This window comes from Sus scrofa, chromosome 18 (assembly GCF_000003025.6).
Source record: "Sus scrofa isolate TJ Tabasco breed Duroc chromosome 18, Sscrofa11.1, whole genome shotgun sequence".
Classification (NCBI taxonomy): Eukaryota; Metazoa; Chordata; class Mammalia; order Artiodactyla; family Suidae; genus Sus; species Sus scrofa.
The window spans coordinates 6,333,201-6,351,841 of record NC_010460.4 but is presented as its reverse complement, the minus strand read 5'-3'; the positions used below and the strand labels follow the sequence as shown (position 1 = coordinate 6,351,841).

Sequence of the window (18,641 nt, the reverse complement as noted above, 5' to 3'; positions counted from 1 at the left end):
AAAAAGGGCTAGGAGATAAAGAAGCTAGTGTAAGAGGATCTAACGTGTGCCGAATTGAAATTTCAGAAATAAATTTTACAGAGAATTAGGAAAAGGAATTATTCAAAGGCATAATTCAGAATTTCCTGGGCTTTAAAAAGAAAAGTGTGAACTCTAAGACTCAGAATTTTCAAAAATAATTCCACAGGAAGAACATTGAAGGGAAAATAAATTCATACACACCTACACATTTTGAAGTAATCTTCAAATCACCAAAGACAAGATAAAGATTGTAAAAGCAGCCAGAATTAGATGCAATTAACTAAAGCTAAAACTCTATATCCAGTGAGCCAGGTATAATAAAGAATATTCTGATAGATAAGAACTGAGAGGGTTTACCACCAAGAGACCTTTAATTTTAAAGAAACTTTTAAAGGTACATGATATCAAAAATGATATCAAACGATATCAAAAAGAAGTCCTGAACTAGAGGAAGAAGAGGAATTTTTTTTCTTAATAAAAACATAAGTAAATTTAAACAAACACTGAGGATACAAAATAAAATAAAATATCTAATTTGTGGGGCTAAAATAAATCAAGATAAAACTAAAATTCAAGATAAGAATATCATATAACTGGGAGTTCCTCCTTGTGTCTCAGTGAGTTAAGAACCTGACGAGTGTCCATGAGGATGCAGGTGTGATCCCTGGCCTCTCTCAGCAGGTTAAGGATCTGGCATTGCCACGAGCTGCAGCATAGGTCACAGATGTAGCTTGGATCCAGTGTTGCTGTGGCTGTGGTGTAGGCCAGCAGCTGCAGCTCCAATTCAACCCCTAGGCTGGGAACTTCCATTTGCCGCAGGTGGGGCCATAAAAAAAAATAAATTAAAAATAAATTTAAATATATATATACATATATATATATATATATATATATATATATATATATATACATCATATAACAAGGAGCATTCTAATGGCATCGTTTCAGGTTTCGGATAAGGATATTAATTACCTTTAGAATTGTTTAATTGTGTGCATATGCTTAAAAATAATAGGAGTTCAGGGAGTTCCCATCATGGCTCAGCAGAAACAAATCTGACTAGCATCCATGAGGACACCGGTTCCATCAGTAGGTTAAGGATCCACCGTTGCCATGTGCTGTGGTGTAGGTTGCAGACGCAGCTTGGATCCTGGGTTGCTGTGGCTGTGACATAGGCCAGCGGCTACAGCTCAGATTTGACCTCTGGCCTGGGAACTTCCACATGCTGCAAGTGGGGCCATAAAAAGCAAAATAATTATAAGTTCAAAGGAAACCACTAAACAAGCAGAAATCCTCCTGCATGAGGAGTGGGTGGGAGTTGACGATGGGGAGAGGAAGAAAGAAACTAACTAATAAATGCTGCGGAAATCCAGAGCAGCATCTACTGGTGACAACGAACACTGTGTTATAATGTCTCCTTCCTACTTCAGAAAGGATTTTTTTAAAAAAGGTGATTGTTGGAGTTCCCATCATGGCTCAGTGGTTAACAAATCCGACTAGAAACCATGAGGTTGCAGGTTCGATCCCTGGCCTCGATCAGTGGGTTAAGGATCCGGCGTTGCCATGAGCTGTGATGTAGGTCGAAGACGCGGCTCGGATCCCGCGTTGCTGTGACTCTGGCGTGGGCCAGTGGCTGCAGCTCCGATTGGACCCCTAGCCTGGGAACCTCCATATGCCGAGGGAGCAGCCCTAGAAAAGGCAAAAAGACAAAAAAATAAAAAATAAATAAAAATAAATAATAAAACGCTAAGGTGAAGAAGTTCATAAAGTGAATTAAAGAGGAGTTCCCTGGTGGCCTCGTGGGTTAAGGACCCAGCAGTTGTCACAGGTTCAATCCCTGGTGGGAGAACTTCTGCTTGCCTCTGAGTGGTGGCCAAAAAAAAAAAAAAAAAAAATTAAAGCGATCAAATTCAAGGGAGTTTGTTCTATATCCGAACCTGTTTACAAACAAACCTTTTATTAGATTGTTCCATATCCGAACAAGCCTCCTAGGTGTGAATACCCCCGTGCTTCTCAAAACGTGGGAGCCCCTCCAACCCCTAGATAGGGCAGAGTCATGCTTGGGGAAGCAAGAATATCTAGGCTCCCCAGGGCTCCTGTCAATCACCCAGCAGAACTAGCCGCTCCCTCCACTGGGGTCTAAGACCAGGGGACGGCAAACCCTGTTTCAGACAATCCTAGCAGGTAAAAAGATTCTAAGTTTATCCAGCACAAATGAACATCTCCTCAGAAAAGAAAAACATGGACTTGGAGAAGAGACTTGTGGTTGCCTGATGGGAGGGGGAGGGAGTGGGAGGGATCGGGAGCTTGGGCTTATCAGATACAACCTAGAATAGATTTACAAGGAGATCCTGCGGAATAGCATTGAGAACTTTGTCTAGATACTCATGTTGCAACAGAAGAAAGAGTGGGGGAAAAACTGTAATTGCAATGTATACATGTAAGGATAACCTGACCCCCTTGCTGTACAGTGGGAAAATAAAAAAAAAAAAAAAAAAAAAAAAAAAAAAAGATTCTAAGTTTAGAGAGCTCTTCTCCCTTTACCTGGAACAGAAGGAACTCATAAAAGGGAGTTTTCACACTTGGCATGTAGAGCGGGACGCAAATTTAAATTTAATCTTATTGGGACCTTGTAATAAATAACTCCTTTGGTTTTTTGTTTGTTTTGTCTTTTTGCCTTTTCTAGGGCCGCTCCTGCGGCATATGGAGTTCCCAGGGTAGGGGATCTAATTGGAGCTGTAGCTGCCAGCCTACACCAGAGCCACAGCAACACGGGATCCTTAACCCACTGAGCAAGGCCAGGGATCGAACCCGCAACCTCATGGTTCCTAGTCAGCTTCATTAACCACTGCGCCATGACGGGAACTCCAAATAACTCTTTTAATTCCATGTATATCAACACTCCACGTCTATCAACAAAGGGAGACCACATCCTTTCTGCACGAACGTATTTGTTGTGGTTGTTTCTGTTTAATCAGCATTGGGGGACATGCGACAATACCTGTTCATTGAACTGAGGACCTGGAGAGGGAACTTCGGGTGAGGGGTGGAGGGGAAGGGAGGGTGTCACCACAGGAAGCAATGGGGGGACAGGGCAGTGGCCCTGGGAGCGTAGACTGTCCCGGCAGGGTCTTTGGCTGCTCACAGGACAATGACAGCCGTGGTGGTCTCCTTGGAGGGGGAGGGAGGCACTGAATTCTCCCCTAGTAGCTTCTCTGACCCTTCCTCATCCTGGGGGGGAATAAAAACAGAGGAAAATCAATTCTTGGGAGGAAAAGGATTGGGGCAGAGTTAGCGCCTTAGACCTGGAAATCCGGCAAAAGAAAGAAGGAGGGTGAAGTTCCCACCGTGGCACAGTGGAAACGAATCCGACTAGGAACTATGAGGTTGCAGGTTCGATTCCTGGCCTCGCTCAGTGCGTTAAGGATCTGGTGTTGCCGTGAGCTGTGGTGTGGTTTGCAGATGCGGCTCGGATCCTGTGTTGCGGTGGCTGTGGTGTAGGCCGGCAGCTATGGGTCTTGTTCAACCCCTAGCCTGGGAACCTCTATATGTCACAAGTGCAGCCCTAAAAAGCAAAATTAATAATAATGCAGAAAAGAAGGAGGGAAGGCAAAGGTGAAGGCGGAAGGGAAGCTGGACAAGACCGAGAACAGAAAAGAGCAGAGAGCAGGGGCAGGCAGAGGCAGACGTCCGCCCAGAACACAGTGTTGAGGTCACATCATCCGAGAGGGAAGCCAAGCACAGGAGAAAAGCTGAGTGAGGTGGGGCACGACCACTGCTGAGCGGGGTCCCGGCCCCGATGTCCCACCCCGCCCCAATCCCCACCAGCCCCCGTTTCCCCAGTGCCTTCCTAACAGCTCACCAGGGCTTGAGGAGCCGGGCTGCACAAGCTCTGAAGACCCAGGCCCAGGGACGCCAAGGCCACAAGGCTCTGCAGGACAGAGACAGCCAGGAGCAGAACACGGATTCCTAGGAACAAGTCCTGAAGATAAAGGAAGAAAAAAGTTAGATCAGGTGCCCCTCCTCTGATTCTGCTCTTACTGTCACCTTGCCACCCCAGAGGGCGTCCAACTAACCACTTCCCACCAAGTGGACTGCATTTTCCAACTATGGTGGCAGCCACCAATTCCACCCCATTTGCTTGTCTGCAGCGTGACCTTACCACCCCCTCTGAAAAGGTGGGGTCTATTGCTCCACCCTCTAGAATCTGGAAGGGCCTGGGGATGCTTTGATCAATACAAGGCAGTGGAGGAGTTCCCGTGGTGGCGCGGCAGCAGTGAACCCAACTAGGATCCATAAGGACACGGGTTCAATCACTGGCCTCACTCAGTGGGTTAAGGACCCAGTGTTGCCGTGAGCTGTGGTGTAGGTCACAGAGACAGCTCGGATCCTGGGTGGCTGTGGCTGTGGTGTAGGCCAGCAGCTGCAGCTCTGACTCAGCCCCTAGCCTGGGAACTTCCACATGCTGCGGGTGTGGCCCTACAAAGACAAAAATTAAGTTAAATTAAATTAAAAGGCAGTGAGGTGGTAGTATGCTAGCTCTGGGGCAGTAGCCCTTAACTGGCCTGGCTGCTTGCATTTCGTACCTCTTGAAATGCTCACAATGGGATAGTCCCTGTTGGAACCTAGTATCTGGGCTACGAGAAGCCCAAGCCACATGGAGAAGCCACTGGAGACTCCCTGGCTGATGGCAGCTCCTGGATGACTTCACTCCCAACTGACATCTGATCGCGAGCCTGGTCAACCCACAGAATGCTACCAATAAGAATTGGTAGCATGAAGCCACCCTGTCGTGCAGTGCTGTGTTAGGCAGCAAGAGACAACTGATGACAACCACATGCCAGAAAAGACGGAGGGAGATTCCTGAGCTTGTCTCCTGAATGTCTCCTCTTTGCTCCTCAGCCCCTTTGATTCAGGGAATTCTCACGCATTGAGGATCTGAACAATGTCTTCAGCTTAAGTTAAAACCAAAGACCTAGGATGCGGTCCAAGCTCAGTGAGCCTCTGCCCGCCAGTGCCCCAGTTCATAGCTGCGTTGCATCCCTAGAAGGCTGGACTCTCCTTTCTCACCACCACCATCTTCATGTGGGCTCTGCAGCGATCCTCCTCCCATGATGAATAGGAGTCCCCGTGTGGGGACTCAGTGGTGGGGACTAAGGAATCACACATGGAGCCAATGTTGAAGAGGCGGTCAGGTTCCCGGGTTAAGCTATTCACATAAAGGACAACGGCAGCCACGGCCGTGGCAGCGCCCGCCAGCGTGAGCAGACCTGACACGAAGCCCTGGAAGAAAGAAGTTGCGGATGCAGCCTTCCTCTGTGGATGGCAGAGCTGTGGGGTCCCAGGCCCCTCTTTCCCAGTTTCCTGGTCCAGGAAACCCCCCGTATCCCTCCAGGAAAGATCCCAGGATATTGGAAACCAAGGGGGAGAAGGCAGAAAATAAGGGCAGAAAAATGCAGACAGAAGAGGCAGCAGAGGTCAAGGTGAGGCACAGAGGATGCCCAAGACGCACTGAAAGTTTGCCCTGGTGCTTCTCATGGACGATGGCCCCGGCTCCCGCCACGATGGCCTAGGAAGAGAAGAAACCAGCAAAGTCCTCCAAATGACTCTCTCGAAATGACCTCCCATCACCCTTCTCCCAACAATCCCCAGAACAGCCGATTCAAATTCCTGTTACACCTGCTGCGCGCTCCCCAGCCAGGCCTTAAAAAGGAGAATGGAGGGTGGCTTTCTCCAGGTGTGGGGCATTTGGACTCTGAGTCTTTGGTCTCTCCCCCAATCCCTGAGCCAGATCCAAAGGAAATTTCTTTCCCCTGGTCCATCACCCCTGGCCTCCCACAGAGCTCACAATCCCTTCCTTACTTACCGCAAAGCCTGCCCAGAAGGCACAGCCCGAGGCACGCAGATCAGTCCCGTAGCCCAGGTAGAGAAGGGCTCCAACGGCACAGCTGGTAGCCCCCAGCAGCACCTGCGTCACCTGCCAGAGACGGGAAAGCCAGACCCCTTCCCATGAGCCCTCGCGCCTAGGAGCTTCCACCTAAGTGGCTTCCCCCTCCTCCTCCTCTGCCTTGACTCCTCCCAGCTCTGAGTCTGGAAGGTCTACCCCCTTAACCTCCAGGAAGCAGCCCGTCCTGATTCACTCTCATCCCTCTGACTTATCTTTCATTTTTTCCTAAATCTCACTTTTCCTAAATACCGCCTGAGGACGCCTGCTTTTTCCTCCTCATTTTCCCTTGGGAAGCCCAACATCCTGTCCAGGGGTCACAAAGACACCCTGCAAGGAAGGAGGGTGGTTAGCGGACAGCACAGGGTGGGCGGTGCCTTGAGGGGCCCTTCATCTTTCCAGCAGAGGGCACACGCTTGGGTGGCCGCCCAGCCAGCGGCTAAGCAAGGTGCTGGCACGGGGGCATGTCCCCCTGATGTGAGGCTCCTGTACTGGGCAGGCTTTGCTCCCGCGCTTCCCCTCCCGCCCCCACCCCCGGGCTGGCACGGACCACGTCAGGCCTGTGTCAGGACCTTCCGCCATGAGTCCCACTCTCTTTACTCTGGTTCGGTTACTCTGAATTAACAGCCGCCAGGATGCCCGTGCTGTGGCGCGGATTCGATCCCTAGCCCGGGAACTTCCAGGTGCCCCGGGCACAGCCCAAAGAAACAAACAAACAGAAAACACCAGCCTGCAGGGATTCTTCACTCATCCCCCGCCTCTGGCTGGGACTGCTCACGCTGCAGCCTAGAAGCCCATCATTCCCTTCCATCCAAATCTCTGCGGCAAAACGTCCCAAACAAGACAGGATACCCATAGTGAATTTTCATGAGGATTCCACCCCCTTCCTTTTCTGGCCTCCTTCTGAAGGCGTGCTACCCTCCCCTGTGTCACCTCGCTAACCCGCCTCTCCAGCCAGCCCACTCTTACCCCGAGTGTCAACTGTCCATAGCTCGTGCTGGCCTTGGGCGGACGGTGAGAAAGGCGCTCCACCAGGGAGCCCCCGGCTTTTAGCAGCAGTGCCAAGGCGGATTCCTGGTGGATGTGGATGTCGATGTGGGTGGGCTGGGTCACCTCGATGCCGCGCACCGTCAACGTGTCCTGGACCATCCTGCCTGCCGGGGAGGTGGATGTACAGATGAGAGGTCTGGAAAGTAGGTAACATGCAAAGGAACACATCGCATGAACGCAGGGAGAGAAAAGAGTTTCCCGGTCAAGATCCAAAGGGTGGCCCCAGAGCAGGTATCGACGTCACAGTGACCTCCGTCTGGGATGCAAATCGGCATCACCTCTAGAGTTTTCATCCTGTGACCTGAAGTTCAGCCCTTGCCATCAGCCTTTACGGCAGCTGCCAACAGGTTCCCAGGCTGGGGGTCGAATCGGAGCCACAGCAACGTGGGATCCACGCCACGTCTGAAACCTACACTCCAGCTCACGGCAACACCAGACCCTTAACCCACTGAGCGAGGCCAGGGATCAAACCTGCTAGTTAGATTCATTTCTGCTGAGCCAGGACGAGAACTCCCAGACAATGACCTTCTGAAGTGTATGTTCTGTTTAGTCTTTAGTCTGCCCATTGGTAGGTCTGATCACCGTAATTTTAATGATGAATATAGAGTTTAATATTTAGCTGAGCTTTTGCCTGACCCCACCCCCTGGTACTTTTTTTCTTTCAAGGGCATTTTTGCTAGATTATTTTTCCTTACACACTTTAGAATCACCTTGCCTAGCTCCAAAAGAGACCCTCTACAGGTAATCATAAAGTTTGAGGGGGAGGGGGGCTGCATTGGCAGCATGCCCAAGTTCCTGGGCCAGGCCGCAGCAACAAACCAAGCCGTTGGAGTAACAACACCAGGTTCTTAACCCGCTGCGCCACAAGGGAACTCCTACATCATATTATTAACACCAATTCTCATAACACCAGCAACAACAGTAAGCCTTAAATCATTCCGTTTGTATTGATGTACTTTTCAGAGCAGTTTCCCTCTTCACCTACCCGGCCTTTTTTGAGGGGTGAAGGACAGGTGTTTAACAATTCTGCAGAGGCACGAGGAGGTTCAGACTTGTTCCCAGACCCACACAAGGAAGCCCAGCCCAGATTCTAACCAAGTCTTCCTTGGCGCCCAGGAGTCGGCATCATGATACAGCCTTGACTGTGCCTTGACTGTGCTCCCTCTGAACCCCCTGGGTACCACCGCTACCCCCCCTCATCACCACCACCTCCAGTCCCAGATCAGCCTAGCTTCCTGCTCTTCCTCTGAGCCAGGCCAGCCCCCTGAAGAGTCCCTCCCATGCCACCCTGACTCCAGGCTGGACATTCTCCTCTACCCGGCTCCTCCCCATGCCCCAGAAGCTAGGGAGAGAGAGCCAGGACCCCTGCTACGCCCTAGGCCATCCACATTTGGCCTTTGCTATCGAAGGACCTCTCACCGAAAAATCACCTGAACCTCAGCCTCCCCGCCCAGAGTAAAGATAACAGAGAGCTGGGCTGACGTGGCCAGGCATGGGCCCCCGCCCTCCCCAGCCATCTTTCTGGGCCACATCCTCCATCTACTGCATCCCTTCTCCCGAGAGCTCCTAGGGGAACCAGGAATGGGAGGGGAAAGACACCCTGGGAGACAGGCCAGGGGGCACTGGGGACTGGTCTTGGAGGCTCCTGGAGAGAAAGAGAGAGGAGACCCGGCCGCGAGTCTCCTGGGAGGGGGACCCCGGGGGCTGTGAAGGCTCACCTGCTGTCTGATGGGAGCCAGCACTGAGCAGAGCAGAGCAGAGCAGAAGCACAGGCCAGCGGGTAGGAGCCGCAGAAGAAAGGGGTGGAGGAAGGAGGGCCTGACCTTCGGCATGTTCATTTCCCAGAAAACAGCTGGGCCAAAGGGGCCCCTCGAGGGGGTGTTCGGTCTTGAGCAGATCATCAGGCAGCCGGAGGAGGCAGAGCACACGCACACGCACACATGGGCCCATTCATACCTCTTCGGAGGACACGCACCCCGGGGCGCACACGCTCACGACACAGGCGCATCCTTTTCGGAAAGCACCTGCCCAGGTGGGGGAAGGGAAAGGACAGCCTCATAGGTTTTCCCCAAGGCTGGTGAGCCCTGAGGTCTCCCAGGCCACCCACCTGGTTCCTGTGCTTTCCAGGGCATCGGAGCCCAGCGAACCTGGAAGCCGGAAAAACCCTGGAGGGACCCCGTGATGGGGAGGGGCCTCACCCTTCCCTTTCTGGCTCTCCACCAACTCCCGCCCCTTTCTGCCCAGTTCTCTGCCCTAGTGGCTTTCCCCAGCCCTGCATCACATCCAGACTGCTGGCCTTCGGTCCCCGGTCCCCGGTCCCCGAAGAGAACAGGTGAGGCAGGCCTACAGCCCAGGCGGCCCTTCCCCAGAGTCCCTTCTCATAAGACCCCTCCCCACCCTCAATAGTCCCCTAGAATGTGCTGTGGACAGGGAAGGAGGGAGGGACCAACCACGGCGTAGAAGAGGTAACTCCAGGAAGGAGGCAGGATTGGAGGCCAGATACCCATCCCTGTCCCCCCCGCCATTGATGCTGAGTCATTCTGACCTTTGACTTCCAACTCAACCCAGGACATGGTCCCTCATGCAGGGGCTCGGGGCAGGGGCTGGGGGACAGGGCAGTTTGAACTGCCGTGTCGGGCTGAGTAGCCACTGGTGGAGAGAGAGAGATTTAGCAGCTGGCAGGGGTGGGGTGGGTCCTGGGCTCAGCTGGGAAGCAGCTGCCTCAATAGAAGTTCCACCATCAGCCAGGACTCAGGTCTGCCCCGCAGCCTGAGGGCGCTGGAGGAGAGGGTGGGCGCCAAGGTCTCCAGTGGGCTGGGAGCAGGACGGGGCGAGATGAGGGCTCCGGGGACCGCCTGGTCCGGCCCCTGGAGACAGGGAGGCACAGCAGCTCTGGGGTGAAGAAGAGGCTTGGGTGGGCTCTGCGGTGACAGCACAGGCATCTCTTCGGCGACACCCCTCGAGACAGTCCCAGGTGTCAGGGTCTCTGCCAGTCCCCAGCTTCCGTGAAACCTGTAGAAACCCCCTGCCAACCTTTCCTCCCCGACGCCCCCTTCCTTCCTCCTAGGAGCGTGTCTGCAGGCATGGGAACCTCAGACAGTGGGGAGGCGGGGCCTGGGGCTCCCCAGCCCAACCGCATCGAGGTGCACGTCCACCAGGAGTCAGGTCTGGCCAAGCTCCTGCTGAGTGGGTGCTCCCTGCTGCAGCCCCTGGTCCTGCAGCCCCGCACTGCGTCCCAGACCCTGGGCAGCAGCCGGCTGCTGGTGGCCTCCTGGGTGAGTAGGGCTGCCTGCCTCGTGGGGTGTGGACGGGGCCCAGGCTCCCTCGACGGGGAAGGGGAAGCCCCCTCCTCTTGGCTCAGGATGCGGAGCCAGTTTTATCTTCTTCCCAGACTGTAAGGTCTGGCTCTTCCCTCGCTTACTGGCCTTCCTCATAAAACCTGTCGGCAGGATAGGCTGTGGGCTACAGGGGGACAGAGGAGATGCTGACCCCTTCGAATCCCAGCTGGTGGAGCCCTGAGCCATCCCCCCGCCCTCCTCTCCCCCACGTCCTCTCCCCTCCTCTTTGTGGGTTCTAACCACTCATACCTGGAGTGGCAGATCCTCAGACTTAGGTGCAGAGGGTTGCTCCTGGGCCTGGAATAGCATCTGAGCCTCAGCCACGACCTCTGCCACACCTGCAGCAACACTGGATCCTTAACCCACCGGGACTCAGCAGGAACTCCCTGGGTTTTTCATCTTTCAGGTGGTGCAGATCGTGCTGGGGGTGTTGAGTGGGGTCCTGGGAGGCTTCCTCTACATCTCCCGCTCCACCACCCTGCGGGAATCGGGAGCTCCCATCTGGACCGGGGCTGTGGTGAGTGGGGCGGCAAGAGGGCGGGCAGATGGACCTCCTGTCGGAGGTGAGAGACCACCACCATGGACCCCATCAGAAGGTAGACTTGGCCACTAAAAGGACTCCAAGCCCTCCAGGCCGAGGCCCTGCTTCGACAGATGGGAAACTAGCCGAGCTAAGGGCTGGGAGGGCCAGTCACTGGTCAGCTCTCCCGGGTCCCCGCCCCAGGCTTCCCCACCTTCAACAGCAAACCAGCTAAAGATCTAGGACCCAGCTCGGCTCCAGAGGCTTGCATTTGGATGGGGGAGGCGCACCCCTGCACCCAGTGGGCCTCAGGCAATGGGTGTCAGAGAACAGCAGTGCTCACATCAGCAGATGGGTGGGTGCTGACTGCAGGAGGAGCCTGGTGGCTGGGTAAGGGTAGGGCAGAGATGCCCTCTGGCAGGACCATGCTCACAGGACAACTGTAAAACATATTTATTGAGAGAGAAATCAAAAGGAATCACACACACAGAGACACACACACACACACACAGCACCCACCCCACCCCCAGGTGGCAAAACACTGAGATTAGCTATAGAATCGTCAAACAGGGTTCTGATCCACCAGACTTCCTGTCCTCCGGGTGGGTGGCGGAGCACCTTGGAACAGGCCCCTACCCCCAAGACAGCAGACACTCATCCTGAGCTGAGAGCTTCTCCAACAACCTGGAGCTCCCACCTGCCACCCTGGGGCCTCCATGAAGCCCCTGGTGATTTGCTTAAAAAGAGTGCTTCTGGAGAAGGCGAGGAGGGCTCAGGCCTGGCTTCCCCAGACACATTTTTCCTTGTCACGAAACCAGAGGGTCCTGACGTCTCGTGAGTTTAAGTCAGGCCTCGGTACCCTCACTGTTATCTCACAGACACAGCAGAGCTTAGCTCAAAACCTCGGGGCCGCATGGAGGGCTCGGGAGAAGGGCCAGCCAGAGGGTTGGCTTTCGCGGCGGGGGTTGGGGAGAGCAAGGGAAGCAGGCAGCTGGCACGCTCCGTGCTAACCCAGCTGCTTGCCTCTCTCCCCAGGCTGTGCTGGCTGGAGTTGTCGCCTTCGTGTATGAGAAACGCGGTGGCATCTACTGGGTGAGCTCGGGGAAGGGCAGGGCTTGACGCCAGGCCCAGAGCTGGAGGCCACCCCAAGCCTCCTGCCCCGTCACAGGCCAGCTCCACTGGGGTTCCCCCTCTCAGCCCTGGGCTGGGCTCTAGAAGAGACTGAGTCCCCAAGGTCTGTCTGTGTCCTGACCCCTCCAGGCCCTGCTAAGGACCGCGCTCGCGCTGACAGCTTTCTCAACGGCCACTGCCGCCATCGTCATTGCAGCTGCAAATTTCAACCAGTACCACTATTCTTTTTATGACAATATCTGTGATGTCTCTCCACCCTGGGGTCCCACCTGGCCCCCCGGCACCCCAAATCCAGATGTCAGCAGACAACAGCTGTGCATCTTGTACCTGGACAAGCTGAAGGTAGCTGGGCCGCCAAAAGCACGGCAGTGGGTGGTGGACCGGGAGGGCCACACCATGGCTGAGGGTGAGGCAGTCCATCCGAAAGAGCGTGAGCTTGGAGTTGCCATGGTGACACAACATCTTGGGAGCGCTGGGACGCAGGTTCGATCCCCAGCCTGGCGCAGTGGGGTAAGGATCCAGCATTGCCGCAGCTGAGGCTTAGGTCACAACTACGGCTCGGATCTGACCCCTGGCCCAGAAACTCCAGTGCCATGTAACGGCCAAAAAAAAAAAAAAAAAAAGAGTGTGCACTGTTCTGCCCCAGGTGTGATGGCGGTCACCACAGCCGTGACCCTGAACAAAAGAGAAGCCATTCCTGCGGTTGAGGGTGTTACAGCAGGTTCAAGGGAAATAGAGACATTGAAACCACAAACAATGAGCTAATGCTGCAAAGGGGTGAAGGGTGCGAAGCTGTTAAACACATGTTCTCCCTGGACTCTGTCAAGTCTCAGGGTTGTCAGGGAACCAGATCCTGGCCCAAGCCCGAGGCTGTTCAGATGAGGACACTGAGGCCCGAGAAGAGGGGTTCTAGCTGCTCTCTGCATGCTATTCCCACTGACACCCCCCCACGCCCTTGGGGCTCTTTCTTCAGCCCCCCATTCCCTGGAAGCCACAGACTCGGGGACAAATGGGGTGGAGGGTGACCCCATGCCCCATACGCATGGAGACAGAGCCCAGAGGGCAACAGCCCCTCTCATGCCTCTGTCCTAGGCCATGTTCACAGGCCTTCAAGTCATACTATTAGGTGTCTGGGTTCTGCTGCTCCTGGCGTCTCTGGTCCCCCTGTGTCTGTGCTGCTGGAGGAGGTACCAACAGAAGGAGGTGAGCCCTTCCAGCACGTGACTGTGTGTTGGGGGCAGGGGGCTGTCCAGGGAGATGGGCGTGGACAGCGGGTGGTTTGGGGAGGAGAAAAGGGTCAGTAGTACAGTGAGTCTCAAGGGCGCGTCATTCCTCTCTCTCCCTTTTTTTTTTTTCTTTTTTTTGTTGCCACGCCCGAGCCCAGCATGTGGAGGTACCCAAGTCGCAACTGCGACTTAGGGCAGCTGGGGCAACACCAGACCCTTAACCCACTGCCCCACCGCAGGAACTCGCATTCCTGTCTTTCTACCCCAGTGGTGGCTCAGCCCAGGGAGCCCCTGTCCCTGAGCAAGTGGCACCCCATCCAAAGACTCCAGGAAGCCAGGGAAGTCTGCGTCCATAGCGGGACCTCAGGGCTCTGCCGCATCAGGTACCGAGAGGCTGATGCTGGATCTGACAGGCTCCAGAACGAAGCCTGCGCCCTCTCTCTGCCCCCAGCTGACTCATCCTGCCTTTGCCCTTAGAAGGGAGACCTTCTCCTGGAAGATACTGCCGCGAGTGGTGAAATCTAGCCCCACCCCTCCAGAGGACTCAGACCTGGAGCTCCACCTGGATGGGTCCCACCTCTGCCTCCTGGGAGAAAACTCGGGGCAGAGGGAGGCCCCCCCCCCAGCCCCACCTACCCTTCCCCTACAGCCTGGCCACCGCCCCGCTCCACCAGCCGTCTGAGCTGCTCTTGCCCGTTTCCTGCTCAGCTTCACCGTCCTGCCTGCTTCGTGTCTCCTCCTGAGCAATGTTAATAAACTCTCCTGACGCTGCTCCCAGCTCCTGGCATGGAGTTTCTCTCGGCTGGGGCGGGGGGTGGGCAGGGCACGGCGGAGGAGAAGGTGCCAACAGCAAAACTACGAAGCCGCTCCCACTCCCCGTTGCCTGGTGGGTCTAGAGTTGCCAGCCCTGAAAACAGACTCTGTTCGAGGCTGGTTCTGGGACTGTAGGTCCAAAGGTCTGCAGACGAAGGATAAAAGGAACAGAGACTCTGAGGCTTGCTCCCTACAATTCAGATTTAAGAGGGCGAATACTTGATTTGAGAGTTGGATTTTTTTGTTTTGTTTTGTTTTGTCTTTTTGCCTTTTCTTGGGCCGCTCTCTCGGCATATGGAGGTTCCCAGGCTAGGGGTTGAATCGGAGCTGTAGCCACCGGCCTACGCCAGAGCCACAGCAACGCTGGATCCGAGCCGCGTCTGCAACCTACACCACAGCTCACGGCAACGCTGGATCGTCAACCCACTGAGCAAGGGCAGGGACCGAACCCGCAACCTCATGGTTCCTAGTCAGATTCGTTAACCATGCGCCACGACAGGAACTCCGAGAGTTGGATTTTTTATTTTGACTGTTTGGAAAGAGTAAGTAGATAAGATAATACCCACATGCAGTCATTTCAAGGAGTTCCTGTCATCACGGCTCAGCGGGTAAAGAACCCAACTAGTATCCATGAGGATGAGGGTTCTATCCCTGGCCTTGCTCAGTGGGTTAAGGATCCGGCATTGCCATAAGCTGTGGTGTAGCCTGCAGGTGTAGCTTGGATCCCATGTTGCTGTGGCTGTGATTTAGGTGGCAGCTGTAGCTCTGCTTTGACCCCTAGCCTGGGAACTTTTATATGCCACAGGTGCAGCTCTAAAATGTTAAAAAAAAAAAAAAAAAAGCAATCATTTCAGAAATCTTTTAGTCTTTTTTTTTTTTTTGTCTTTTTGCCATTTCTCGGGGCACTCCCTCAGCATATGGAGGTTCCCAGGCTAGGGGTCGAATCGGAACCGCAGCCACCGGCCTACACCAGAGCCACAGTAAGTTGGGATCCAAGCCGCGTCTGCAACCTACATCCACAACTCAGGGCAACGCCGGATCCTCAGCCCACTGAGTGGGGCCAGGGATCGAACCCGCCACCTCGTGGTTCCTAGTCGGATTCATTAACCACTGCGCCACGACGGGAACTCCAGAAATCTTTTAGTCTTTTAAAGCTAGGACATCCTTGAGTTCCCTCATGGCTCAGAGGGTTAAGGACCCAGCATTGTCCCTGATGAGACTCTGGTAACAGCTGTGGCTTCAGCCCCAGAACTTCCACATGCAACAGGCATGACCAAAAATAAATAAACAAATAAGCCATCCAACAATATGATGAAGTACAAACTCTAAGTAATCGTCCCAGGAAAAATTACCTGGGGAATTCCCGGGTGGCTCAGTGAGTTAACGATCCGGCGTTGTCACTGCTGCAGCTCAGGTCGCTGCTGTGCCATGGGTTTGATCCCTGTCCCAGGAACTTCCGAATGCTCCACGAGTGGCCAAAAAAAAAAAAAAAAAAAAAAGAGAGAGAGAGAGAGAAGGAAAAAATACCTAAAACTTCTGGACAAAACATGAATCATTTATTTTGACTACGTGTATGGTTAATCTGAATAGGCTGTGATGGAAGTAGGAGCATGGATTCAGAGAGCCCAGAATTGAAACCAGCATCTGGGAGTTCCCACTGTGGCGCAGCAGAAATGAACTCAACTAGGATCCATGAGGATGTTGTTTCAATCCCTGGCCTCCCTCAGTGGGTTAAAGATCCGGTGTTGCCATGAGCTGTGGTGTAGGTGACAGATGCGGCTCAGATCTGGTGTTGCTGTGGCTGTGGCCGGCAGCTGTGGTTCTGACTGGACCCCTAGCTTGGGAACTTCCATATGCCGCGGGTGCGGCCCTAAAAAGAAAAAAAAATAAAAATAAAAAACAAAAAACAAAACCTCACGGACCTGTACACAGAAAAACAAAGGTCAGTTTTACTATCATGATACTTCATAATGATAATGAGATAAATTGGGGATTATTTGTCAATCCTTATCTCAATATGTCCAAGTCATTTCCAGATATGTACATTCATCTTCTCCTTTAAAACAGGAACATGTTTGAGGTAAGCCTGTGATTTTGGCAGTATTTTCAAATAAGCAAATTGCTTTAAAAAAAAAAAAAAAAAACAGAAGCAGGGCTGGCAAGATGTCTGATTTGCTACAGAAGAAAAACCGAAGATCTAGGACCCCCTGGAGCAGAAGGAGGGAGGGTAACTAGGGAGACGGAAGCCAAGGGGAACAGAAGCTCCGGGGAGGATTTATGCCAGGATCAGTCTCAGAGACTTAGATCTGCCAGAGGCAATAAACAGAGGGCTGCCACATTCTGACAGTCAAGACCCCTTCTGAGCAGAAGGGCAAACCGAGTTGACATTTATTTATCTGAATGAAGAACAGAAAGAATTTTCATCCAGTCAAGCCTTAAAAGGACTGATTTCAAAACACTGCAGAAGAGAAATTCATACCATCTCTTAGCTTGAGGAAGCAAGAAATCCACTAGGATCGTTCAGTTTTACCTTCCAAATATTTCTTACGATATTATGGGGGGTTTTTTCCCTATTTTTTTTTTTTTTTTTTGGCCTCACCTGCAACATGCAACATGTGGAAGTTTCAAGGCCAGGGTTCAAACCTGAGCCACAGCAATGACTGGAGCCACAGCAGTAACAATACCAGATCCTTAACCCATTTCACTACCAGGAAACTCCACAATACGTTTTTGGGGCTGTTTGTTTGTTTGTTTTTAATGGCTGGACCTGCTGCATATGGAAGCTGCCAGCTAGGGGTCAAATTGGAGCTCCAGCTGAAGCCTATACCACAGTCACAGCAACGCCAGATCCTTAACCAAGTGAGTCCAGGGGGTCAAAACCCCATCCTATGTTGGGTTCTTAACCCACCAAGCCACAATGGGAACTCCCCACAATATATTTTTTTAAACTTACTGATTAATAAGTTCAAAAACAATTAAAACAAGATTAAATTCAATTGCCTGGTTCCACACCGGAATTCCCTCAACAAACCCAACTGATGTGATTAACCCTGCCATCTAGTGGCTACAAAAGGTGTTCTTCAGGAGAAACCAGGAGGGAAAAAGTTAATTTTTTCACACAGTTCTGTGAAAACAAATTTTTTTTTTGGCCACATCCGCAGCATGTGGAAGTTTTCATACCAGGGGTCAAACCCAGGGCCACAGTAGCAACCTGAGCTGCTGCAGTGACAATGCCAGGTCCTTAACCTGCTGCACCACCAGGGAACTCCTGAAATTTCTTCATGCATTATTGAACAAATATCTTCTAATACCTGCCCCGTGGCCGACACTGTGGGTCCTGGAAAGGGAACTACTCACCATGGGACGGTCCTGTGCCTTGCTGACCCAGGTGACCTTGAAGTGTAAGGGCCAAGACGTCATGACTTTTTTTTATCCCCTCCTCCAACATGGGTGCCGCTGCCACCGGCTGTTTGAGGCAATTGGTTAGACTCATGCCGTCATGGGAGTCGCCACTGTGGCACAGTGGGTTAAAGATCCAGCATCGCCAAAGCTGTGGCACAGCTCGCAGCTGTGCCTTGGATTCAATCCGTGGCCTGGGCACTTCCATAGGCTGAAGGTGCAGCCCTAAAAAAAGGGGGGGGAATCAAGTTATTTATTAATAACGTCTAGTTATTAATAAATAAGTCATGAGATGTACCGAATGGGACCACAGTCAATACCACTGTATGGCAAACTTGAAAAGTCACTAAGAAAGTAAATCTGAAGAGTTTCCATCACGAGAAGATTTTTTTTTTTTTTTTTTTGCCCTCTCCGTCTGACTGAGCAATGCTCTTTGCCTTTGCCTGATCAGAATAGAATGAGCTTCCCCATAACTCCATTCCCTGGGGAAGAAAAATGCTGGGTCGAAGTGGCACAGAATTCCTCTGGGACTCCCAATTCTTTAAATTAGTCTCGCCCATGATTCTGGGCATAAGGCTTTCTGCCCGAATGGGTGGAATTTGGGTGCTCAGAATAGAAGATATGGAGACCAATTAGGTTCTGCCCTAAGGACCGGATTTATGAGCCTTCCCCCTCCTCCCAGAGCACGCGGTCCGACCTGAAGACCAAAATAAGAGAGAAGTACCTACAGTTTACTCTTGAGTTGGCAGCGGAACATGTGCCCACTCTTGACCACCGTGAGCAACAGAAACTCGTCCCCGCTCTCGGTTGCTTTCCTAAGGGAGCCCTGGCTCACCGCGGGAAGGCCTCGGTGGAAGAAGCGAGCCGATCACGGAGAGTCTGCGAATCCGGTGTGGCTCATGCCAGGCCCGGAAGAGGGTCCGGACTTGCTTAGGTGCCTCCGTTGCTGTTCTGGTTGAAAAAGATGAAGCCCGAAGAAAGGACATGATGTTCCCTTGGGCGAGAGAACTTATCTCCCTTCCTCGGTCTTCCGATTCTGGGGCCTGGGCCTGGTCTGTGCACAGGAACGCAGGATGCCCACCGGTGCTGGACGGGGTCCCCCCGGGCCTCTAGAGGGTCTCTCCACCCTTCTCACCCCGCCCTGTGGCCTGGCAGGCTGGTCTCTCTGGACCACATTCACAGGCTCCCTTGTGTCATGG

At 53.0% G+C, this 18,641-nt stretch overlaps 2 protein-coding genes across 10 annotated transcripts; one reads left to right on the top strand and one right to left on the bottom strand.

The window, feature by feature from the left end:
- Positions 2,955–17,422, bottom strand: TMEM176B (transmembrane protein 176B). 6 transcript variants are annotated; one of them, XM_021078749.1, is made up of 7 exons: positions 17,401–17,422; positions 6,935–7,119; positions 5,888–5,998; positions 5,534–5,590; positions 5,092–5,304; positions 3,884–4,003; positions 2,955–3,252 (listed from the first exon to the last, which is right to left on the bottom strand). In XM_021078749.1, exons 2-7 carry the CDS (start codon positions 7,112–7,114, stop codon positions 3,163–3,165), a joined length of 771 nt encoding a protein of 256 aa, XP_020934408.1. In that variant the 5' UTR covers positions 7,115–7,119; positions 17,401–17,422; the 3' UTR covers positions 2,955–3,162. The 6 variants fall into 6 exon arrangements, with proteins under 6 accessions (XP_020934408.1, XP_003484041.1, XP_003484043.1 ...); XM_003483993.4 differs by lacking the exon at positions 17,401–17,422 and adding an exon at positions 8,734–9,133 and having other exon boundaries at positions 6,935–7,151; XM_003483994.4 differs by lacking the exon at positions 17,401–17,422 and adding an exon at positions 9,123–9,228 and having other exon boundaries at positions 2,956–3,252.
- On the top strand, positions 9,239–14,007 carry TMEM176A (transmembrane protein 176A). 4 transcript variants are annotated; one of them, XM_021078755.1, is made up of 7 exons: positions 9,239–9,347; positions 10,083–10,290; positions 10,760–10,870; positions 11,909–11,965; positions 12,134–12,346; positions 13,097–13,207; positions 13,708–14,007. In XM_021078755.1, exons 2-7 carry the CDS (start codon positions 10,099–10,101, stop codon positions 13,753–13,755), a joined length of 732 nt encoding a protein of 243 aa, XP_020934414.1. In that variant the 5' UTR covers positions 9,239–9,347; positions 10,083–10,098; the 3' UTR covers positions 13,756–14,007. The 4 variants fall into 4 exon arrangements, with proteins under 4 accessions (XP_020934414.1, XP_020934413.1, XP_020934409.1 ...); XM_021078754.1 differs by having other exon boundaries at positions 13,389–14,007; XM_021078750.1 differs by lacking the exon at positions 13,708–14,007 and adding an exon at positions 13,470–13,659.